General features: G+C 33.6%; 1 protein-coding gene across 2 annotated transcripts; it reads left to right on the top strand.

Moving 5' to 3' along the window:
* Positions 1–7,431: 7,431 nt before the first annotated feature.
* On the top strand, positions 7,432–8,930 carry LOC115716792 (uncharacterized). Of its 2 annotated transcripts, none has more exons than XM_030645695.2 (3): positions 7,432–7,589; positions 8,293–8,441; positions 8,647–8,930. In XM_030645695.2, exons 1-3 carry the CDS (start codon positions 7,505–7,507, stop codon positions 8,662–8,664), a joined length of 252 nt encoding a protein of 83 aa, XP_030501555.1. In that variant the 5' UTR covers positions 7,432–7,504; the 3' UTR covers positions 8,665–8,930. The 2 variants fall into 2 exon arrangements, with proteins under 2 accessions (XP_030501555.1, XP_030501554.1); XM_030645694.2 differs by having other exon boundaries at positions 8,287–8,441.
* Positions 8,931–9,407: the final 477 nt, after the last annotated feature.

Here is a 9,407-nt window from a genome sequence, read left to right as displayed (position 1 = left end):
ACAATCACACACAAATGAGTCGAGCATAGCTATTAGTGCCAACGCTGTAAATCTAGTTTCTAACGTTTTATTAGGATTAGGTGGTTAGTTATGTTAGTTAAGTGATTAATTTGGTTGTTATCATTGTAACTAATTCTTGATTAGTTAGACTTACTGTTTTACCCTTCTTGTTGAGTATATAAACTCAGCCTTTACTTGTATTGAGATTGAACATTACATTTTCTCAAATAATAGAATTTCTTTCTCTATTTCTCTGCAAAACCTCTCAAAGGTTTCTCAATCCTCATATGGTATCAGAAGAAAACCTTGCCCAATCTTCAATGGCAAGGCCCTCCACTCGCTCGCAAGATGGTCTTCCGTCGTCTACAGCAGAGCAGAACACATCGGAATCCAATCCCGATTCCACTTCCGCACCAATCGCCAATCCATCCATGGCTTCTCGTCGACCTCCACCTTCCAGATCTCGACCTTCCCAACCATCGAACCAGACCTGTCGTCCCCTGCTCAACCCGCTCCTAACCTCAATCAACCTGCTGCCTCTACTCGCAGACTCGATCGACTGGCTCATGAAGACGTTTCCAGCCCCTTTTTCCTCAGAACGGCAGATCACCCAGGGCTTGTTCTTATCTCCACTGTGCTCAACGGTGCGAATTACCAGTCCTGAAAACGAGATATAACAATGGCGTTGACAGCAAAGAACAAGTCTGCCTTTATCGATGGAACCTTTCCTCGACCGATTTCTGGTAATCCCTTACTCAATTCTTGGAATAGATGTAATAACATGGTGATGTCTTGGTTGATAAACTCTGTGTCTCCTGAGATTGCACATAGCATTATGTACTTTGATCTCCCACCGACATGTGGCATGATCTTCAAGAAAGATTCAATGAGGGCAATGGCCTTAGAATTTTTCAGCTGCAAACACAACTCACCCGTTTGCAGCAAGGTGATTAATCTGTCACCACATATTTCACAAAGCTCAAGTCCATATGGGATGAGCTTAAGGAATTCCAACCCAACACCACTTGTTCTTGTGCTGCAATGAAATTGTTCCTTGATTACTACAATCAAAATCAAGTTCTACAATTTCTAACGGGTCTTAATGAGTCTTACTCTTCTGTTCGGGCTCAAATTCTACTCATTGAACCAATTCCCAATCTCTTATTTTTTTTATCTTTTTCTAACAATGATTTTCCACCATATGTGACTCTCCCTGATGGCAATCGAATATCTGTTAAAGGAATTGGTACAGTTCAAATAAATCCACATCTGATTCTTTATGATGTATTATTTGTTCCAACCTTTAACATCAACCTATTGTCCATTCCAACATTCCTTCTTAGTGACACGGCTAACATGGTCTATTTTCACCATGATTTTTGTATATTACAGGCTCATTCTCCGAGTGTGGTGATTGGGACAGCTAAAAGACTTGGAAAGCTATATGTTCTTCTCCAAGATTTCATACCTATTGCAAGTTCTACTTGCTCTTTACTTTCTTGTAATAATGGAGACTAATGGCACAAACGCCTTGGTCATCCCTCCATGTACATCTCTAATACAATCAATAAAAAGTTCTTTTCTGGTTCAAATGTTTCAAAAAATCAGCATTGTCACATATGTCATATTGCAAAACAAAAAAGGTTGTCATTCATATTAAACCATAATTTTGTTGATGATATATTTGACCTTATTCACATGGATATTTGGGGACCCTTCAATGTCATTAGCATTGAAGGATATAAATATTTTCTCACCATTGTCGATGACAAATCTCGCTTTACATGGACTTTTATGCTTAAAAATAAATCTGATGTGCAATCCATTATTCCCATGTTCTATAACATGGTTTGCACACAATATTCAAAACCCATAAAAACCATTCGCTCCGAAAATGCTAAAGAACTCAACATGCATTCTTTCTATGCCTCTATAGGTATTGTTCATTATCATTCTTGTGTTGAGAGACCACAACAAAATTCTGTTGTGGAAAGAAAGCATCAACACATTTTGAACATTGCTAGAGCTCTTTGCTTTCAATCCAATTTACCCCTCCCTTATTGGTCGTATCTTATTCATACCGCCACATACTTAATGAATAGAACTCCTTCTATTCTACTTCAAGGTAGCACTTCATATGAGACACTTCACAAAAAATCCTCTCATTATGAACACCTAAGGTGTTTTGGATGCCTAGCCTATGCTTCTACTCTACCATCTACTAGGCACAAATTTTCACTTAGAAGTCGTGCTTCAATCTTCATTGGCTACCCCCAAGGTATGAAAGCCTATACTCTACTTGATATTGAAACAAAGCAAATCTTCCAATCTCGAGATGTCATTTTTTATGAGACTATTTTTCCTCTCACTGCCAACATCTCTCATTCTAACATCAACACTTTTTTTCAAGATCCATGTCTATCTGTATTTCAATCCATATCTCGGGTCCACACACACACAACACCAACTGGTGTATATCCCCAACCAGCACCAGTAATCAATACAACAAACCAGATTTCTGGTCTATCCATCACACCAACAGCAATTCAGCATGCTCAAACTCCATCTGGTATCATATCCGATGCCCCCAATATCACTATAGCCCCTACTGTTGCTGATAACACATCGAGCAATATCTCAAATGCTCCCCTCATTATAACAGCTCCTACTGTTGACACCAACTCTACAAAATCCAATTCTGCTGAACAATTCACACCAGTAGAAGCCATACCTGATGACAGTAATCAAAATAAAAAAAATTACTACATCAGATACTCATCCACTTCCACAGTCGAAAAGTGGCAGACCTATCATCAAACTTACACACCTAAAAGATTATGTTTGTCATACAACATCCACAGCTTTTCCAATTGAAAAATTTATCTCCTACACCAAACTCAGCCCGCAATTCAGGGCTGCTGTCCTTGCAGCATATTCCCATGTCGAACCTCGCTCTTATTCCGAGGCTTCACAATTCAAACATCGGCTTAAGGTTATGGATGATGAAACTGAGGCCTTAGAAAAAAATCATACATGGATTGTCACCAAATTACCCCATGGACACAAAGCCATTGGATGTAAATGGGTTTACAAAGTCAAATACAATCAACAAGGGGAAGCCATTCGTTTTAAGGCTCGCCTTGTAGCCAAAGGATTCAATCAAAGACAAGACATAGATTATGATCAAACTTATGCTCCTATAGCTAAGTTTAACACACTCAAAAATTTCTTGCACTTGCTGCAATGTACAATTGGGATATCCACCAAGTTGACATCAACAATGCATTTCTCCATGGTGATCTCCATGAAGAAGTGTATATGAAAATCCCACCTGGTTATAAAGCCCCTCCCAACAGTGTGTGTAAACTCAACAAGAGTATATACGGTCTCAAACAAGCCTCTAGACAATGGTACGAAAAGTTGAGTACCACCTTAAAATCTGAAGGTTTCCAACAATCTCTTTCTGACAATTCCCTATTCATAAAAAGAACTCCAACTTTCCAACTTGTCATTCTCATATATGTGGATGACATCATCATCGCTAGCAACAACAAGGCTGCCATCACTCAATTCAAATCCTTCTTGGACAAAAAATTTTTCGACATTGGACCACTTCGGTTCTTTCTTGGTTTAGAGATAGCAAGAACCAATAAAGGCATATCAATATCTCAAAGGCCTTTCACCTTGCAATTCCTAACTTACACAGGTTACCTAGGAGCAAAGCCCACTTCAACTCCCATGGAACCTAATCTCAAGCTTAGCAAGGACAAGGGAAACCTCTTACCTGATCCTACCACTTATAGGAGCCTAATTGGCAAACTCATCTACTTAACAATCACACGGCCAGACATATCTTATGCTGTCAATCATTTAAGTCAATTTCTTACATCTCCAAGGGTACCTCACCTCCAAGCAACCCATCGTGTGCTCCAATACCTTAAACGTACCCCCGGTCAAGGACTCTTTTTCCCTCCAAACACAAGTCCAAACATTTCAGCCTTTGCTGAAACAAGCTTATCACCTTCGAATGTTCAACTCTCTTTTATTGCAGATGCGGATTGGGGAGCTTGCCAAGACACACGTCGATCCATATCCGGATATTGTGTCTTTCTTGGCCAAGCCCTTGTCTCTTGGAAATCAAAAAAACAGCAAGTCGTCTCTCGGTCCTCAGCTGAAGCCGAGTATCATGCCATGGCAAATGCAACCTCCGAAGTAACTTGGATCATTGCTCTCCTCAAGGATTTTGGAATCTCCCTCAACCGGCCTGTTTCTCTCTATTGTGACAACACAGCAGTCATACACATTAGTGAAAATCCAGTCTATCATGAACGCACTAAACATGTCGAGATCGACTGTCACTTCATTCGGGAAAAAATCCAACAAGGCACTCTCAAGTTACTTCACGTTTCATCTCAACAAAATGTAGCTGACATCTTCACCAAGGCCTTACTTCCCTCACACTTTAACAACATTGTATCCAAGAAGTGCGTGTCTAATATTTACACTCAGTGGTTAGTTATGTTAGTTAAGAGATTAATTTGGTTGTTATCATTGTAACTAATTCTTGATTAGTTAGACTTACTGTTTTACCCTTCTTGCTGAGTATATAAACTCAGCTTTACTTGTATTGAAATTGAACATTACATTTTCTCAAATAACAGAGTTTCTTTCTCTATTTCTCTCCAAAACCTCTCAAAGGTTTCTCAATCCTCATACGTTTGAAGTTTGAACTTTGAATCAACGTCAAAATTTGAACCTGTATAGTCTATGAAATATGCCTTTGAATATTATAAAAATGTTCTTGTAAAAAAAAAAAAAAAGAAAGAATATTATCAATAATGGCATTGGCAAATCTGAACAACAACCTATAATATATATAATTAATAGTAATATTGAGATTGCGTTTTCGTAATGAATTTTTTATATGAACATTTTGAGAACACTCCTTCATCAAAATTCTAAGGATATAAAGTTATATCACATTGAGAACATTTTATTCACTTTTCAATTTTATAAAAATGACCAACAACAACAGAGGAGTTTAATAAAAACAAAAATTATATTTCAAAAATCATAGCACCGACCATTTTTTTCCCAGTCTCCATATCGGGTGGGTTCGGGTCCTCTGGGCCCACCGATCTCACCAGTCTCCTCGTTCAGGTCAAGTTCATCGCCATCATCCTTTTCATCACCATCTTTATTCTTCTCGCCGCGTTCCGGATCATCTTTCTTTTCTTTGTCGATGTTTTCTTGAGGTTGCTGAGCTGAGGAGCAGACGAGTCGACTCGCTGCTTGGTTCAGAGAATCGGATCTGGCGAAGGGTGAAATCAATTTCGGGGTCGATAGATTTGAGATTGATGAAAAGATACGGTTCAGATTTTTCGCCATTTTTGAAAAAAAGAAAGGAAGAAAGAAAACCTAAAGTGATAGTTAGTTAGGAGAGGAAGGGAAGTTAGGGACGAAAGTAGTAAAACGATGTCGTGTTAGAAGAATAGAAAGCCACGTTACACGTAGTGATACTAAACGTTGATGATGAGTTAATATGGGCCTTATCAATCGACTTAAAGCCCAAATGTTGATAAAAGCCTATAGCCCAACGAAAATACCAAATAGACTCAAAAAAGGAGTTCCCTAAGTATACGATTCAATCTAATCTAATCCGCAAAATGCGGATATCTGTACTTGCGCAGATTAAATTGGATTGAAAAATTTAAAATCTGTACTTGTGCAAATTAGATGTTGTTTTAACTTAAAAAGTAACCGATCTAATCCAATCTGCACTTGATTATATATATTTTTAAAAATTTAATATATAATATATATTAATTTTCTAGTAATATTAAAAAAAGACACAAACTTCTAATTTCTTAATTTTTTTTAATAATATATTGAGTTGGTGAATTTAATATGTTTTATAGTAAAAAACACTAAAAAAATTATTCTTATTCACATAGACACATACACATAAATTTAAATATGTATACTAATTTATTTATTTTAGTAATGAATACATATATATTTTAGTGTAAATTTAAAGATAAGTACATATATATTGACATATATGTATATTGATTTGATTTATATATCAATGGAGATGGAAATAGATTACTATTGGAGATTAAGAAACAATAGTCTTTTTTTAATTTTTTTTTCTATGAAATATTAAATAATTTATCATTAAAAAAAACAACCGATCCAAAATAATAGATCCAATCCGCACTATTCTGGACTGGATTTAAACTATTATGCGGATCGGATTGGATCCAAAATATGAAATCCGCACTTAGTGCGAATTGAATGTTGTTTGACCAAAAAAGTGTGGATTGGATCGGATGAACACCCTTACTCAAAATGGTAACTTGGATTTAAAAAGGGGTTAATGAGTTTACTTTTTTATATGGCATATTTGTAATTCGCGGCATAAATATCTAAGTTTAACTTCCAGTTGTAAATAAATTTCTAAGTTTAATTTTTGGCGGTAATAATACTTAAGTTATAATTTTGAAACTTCTGTAGGTAGCTGGTTAAATAAATCGCCATGTGGCAATCCCTGATTGGTTCAAGTCATTAAATTTTTATTATTTAAAAAAAATTAGTTGAAATATACCAATAAGAAAATGACACGTGGATATAATGGCTTAACATTTAACGAATAGGTACATACAGAGTTCCAGAAATATAAATTAGGTATTATTACTGCCAAAAATTAAACTTAAATATTTATTAACAACTGAGAGTTAAACTTAGGTATTTATGCCGTAAATTACTTTATAGCATATATATTAAAAAAAATAGGAATAAAAGATAATCAAAGATTAAACTATGAGAAAAAAAATAATAAATAAATTTAATAAAATAGAGTGGAATTTATAAAGTATAACTAAGTAACCTTATAACACTTTCAAACACTCCCAATTTATAATTTTTCAAACATTTTATTGAAGAGTTTTTAGCGGGTAAATTCTTCTAACTGTTGTTTTATTTGTATTTAATTTTCTAAATTTAAAATTTAGCAGTAAAACCTTTTAAATTACTGAAGTGGTAGTAAATATAAGGTGTCATTCGAATAAGTGTCACTATAGACTACTTATACATACACTATTGTACACATGATACGTTTATATTAGTATACTTAATATTATTATTTAAAAATTATTTTCAACACTCATTTTAAAATTAAATAAAATTATAAAAAAAATAAAAATATTATTATAAATTTTAAAATAATTTTTATATATTTTAAATAATAGTATTAAATATATTAATATAAATATGTCACATCTATAAAAAATATACACATAAATTATTTATATTAACAGTTAACTATTTAAAATAAATGATCTATTAAAATTACTATTATTTTAATAATTTGAATAGTTTTACCATTAAAAAAAAGTAAATGGAACTATTAATTAGATAGAAATTTTGTTGTATATTTTCTGAAAACATATATATACAAGTATGGTGTAGTTGTAGAGAGAGAAAAAAAGAGGAGAAGTGAGTGATGGGGGGAGGAGGAGGAGGTCACCTTTTGAAGAGAATTCCTCGCATTAAATTCCCAGATAGACACCCAAAACCCTCATCTTCAGGTCTCTTTCTCCATTTCCATTCTAAATTAATTCCTTTCATCATTCCATTTCCACCTGTGTTCTTCATTTTTCCTTTTTTTTTCTTTAACAAATAATTTTTTTTATTTTTAAGTTGAATGTTAAATCTTCATAGAATTGGGTATGGGAATTGATTATATGTTTTTAGACTAAATGTGAATTGGGTTATATCTAATAGCTTGGAAGTAATGAACATTTAACTTTTTCTTTTGTATGTGTAATGTGTGATTTTAGGTTGTTCATGTTTAAAATTCCTGACAATTTGATCCTAATTATAAAAAATTGTATCTTTGGTCAATCTTTTATAGAATCTCTCAATCTCACACATGGGATTACAACAATAATTCCAGCTAGAAGTTTGTTTTGTTGATTGTCTTTTATTAATTATGTTAGTCTTATCATTATGATTCCCTGACATTAGCAATTTGAATCTAACAGTAGGAAAATGACAAAACTTGTTGATCAAAAATGGATGATTTCTAAATTGACTAAATTTAGCTTTGTTTCTTTTACTGGAAATTAGATTTCATTTATTTGATCAGATTGACAAACACAATGATAATTATTATATACATGTTTATCCTTTGGAATAGTGATATAAGTTTTGTTGGTTGGTTGGAATCATTTCCCAATTAGTTTTTCTATTTTGGTAAATTGTGTAATGAAATTTAGTGAATAGTTTCAGCTGCAGAAACTCAAGAAGCAACCAGTGATCGGAAATCCGCTCAAGGATCGGATGTTCGGGGGGCACCCCATGAGAATACTTTGGGAGGAAAAGCTTCCCTTCAGCCAAGAAGAACCCCTGTCTCAGACAAAGAGATAGAGGCTATAATGGTGAGACAAAATAACTTTTAAGCATTATTTTGAACCCAAAATTAGTAATAAAAGAAGCTCTTACATACTATTTAATCATTTGCACACTATGGTATTATCTTATCTGATTGGTTAGAAATATAAATGGCATTTGAGGCTGCTGCATTAGAAGGTCATTGCAACCTTCTTTTCTTTTTTTCAATTCAATTTTCTGCATGTTTTGCAGTTGGGTGGCTCATTTTAATCATGTTCTTCTCGAGTATAAGAATGAAGCAACAAGTGGAAATGGAGTATTATTGACTGTTGAAATTCAGATTAAATTTGTATAAGATTTCAGACCTAGTCTTGTTCTATATGCTACAAGACTCTTGAAATGGCCTGATATGTTTTGTAGTGAGTTTCTTGAGAAAATAAAAATAATTTGTTAGTTTGTTTCTGCATTGAATGTAACCTTTTTTTGAGGTTATTGCTGATTTTAATGAAGTTGTGATTTTCGTTTTTTGTTTTTAATCTTTTGAACACATTTTGTTTTAAAAATATTTACTGGTTAAAAAACAAATTAACAGACTTGAAAACTAAGAGTAGATTTTATTTGTGGTTGTGGACAATACATTATGTATCTCAAGAACTATTATTTTGGCCTTCTTTTATTTAGCCTCAGTCACTGTCTAAAATGAATAATAGAAAAAAATCTTAATAATATTTATAAGAATAAGACTTGGATACATTTGAACTGGTCATATAACTGAATAAACAGATTAGAATTTGACTAATTCTGTACAACAGAGTTCAGCTAATTAATTATTTAACCAATGATAGGCTAAAGTACCAGTGTGAACTAACTTCACTATATTTACTACCTATATTAAGTATTCATAACTAATAACTACTAAAAATAAGAACAAGGTCAACTAGGCATAAATTATATTGAGATTGTTGGATTTAAAGACTTTTTTCTAATTTTAGTAAAAAAATCTAACATGGATT

This window comes from Cannabis sativa, chromosome 5 (assembly GCF_029168945.1).
Source record: "Cannabis sativa cultivar Pink pepper isolate KNU-18-1 chromosome 5, ASM2916894v1, whole genome shotgun sequence".
Lineage (NCBI taxonomy): Eukaryota > Viridiplantae > Streptophyta > Magnoliopsida > Rosales > Cannabaceae > Cannabis > Cannabis sativa.
The sequence above is the reverse complement of the archived record's forward strand: the minus strand, read 5'-3'. Positions and strand labels throughout refer to the sequence as shown.

Coding starts and splice junctions, on each gene's coding strand:
- LOC115716792 (XM_030645694.2), top strand. CDS start 7,505: ATGGGGGGAGGAGGAGGAGGTCACCTTTTGAAGAGAATTCCTCGCATT. Junction 7,590..8,286: donor CCCAAAACCCTCATCTTCAG/GTCTCTTTCTCC, acceptor TTTAGTGAATAG/TTTCAGCTGCAGAAACTCAA.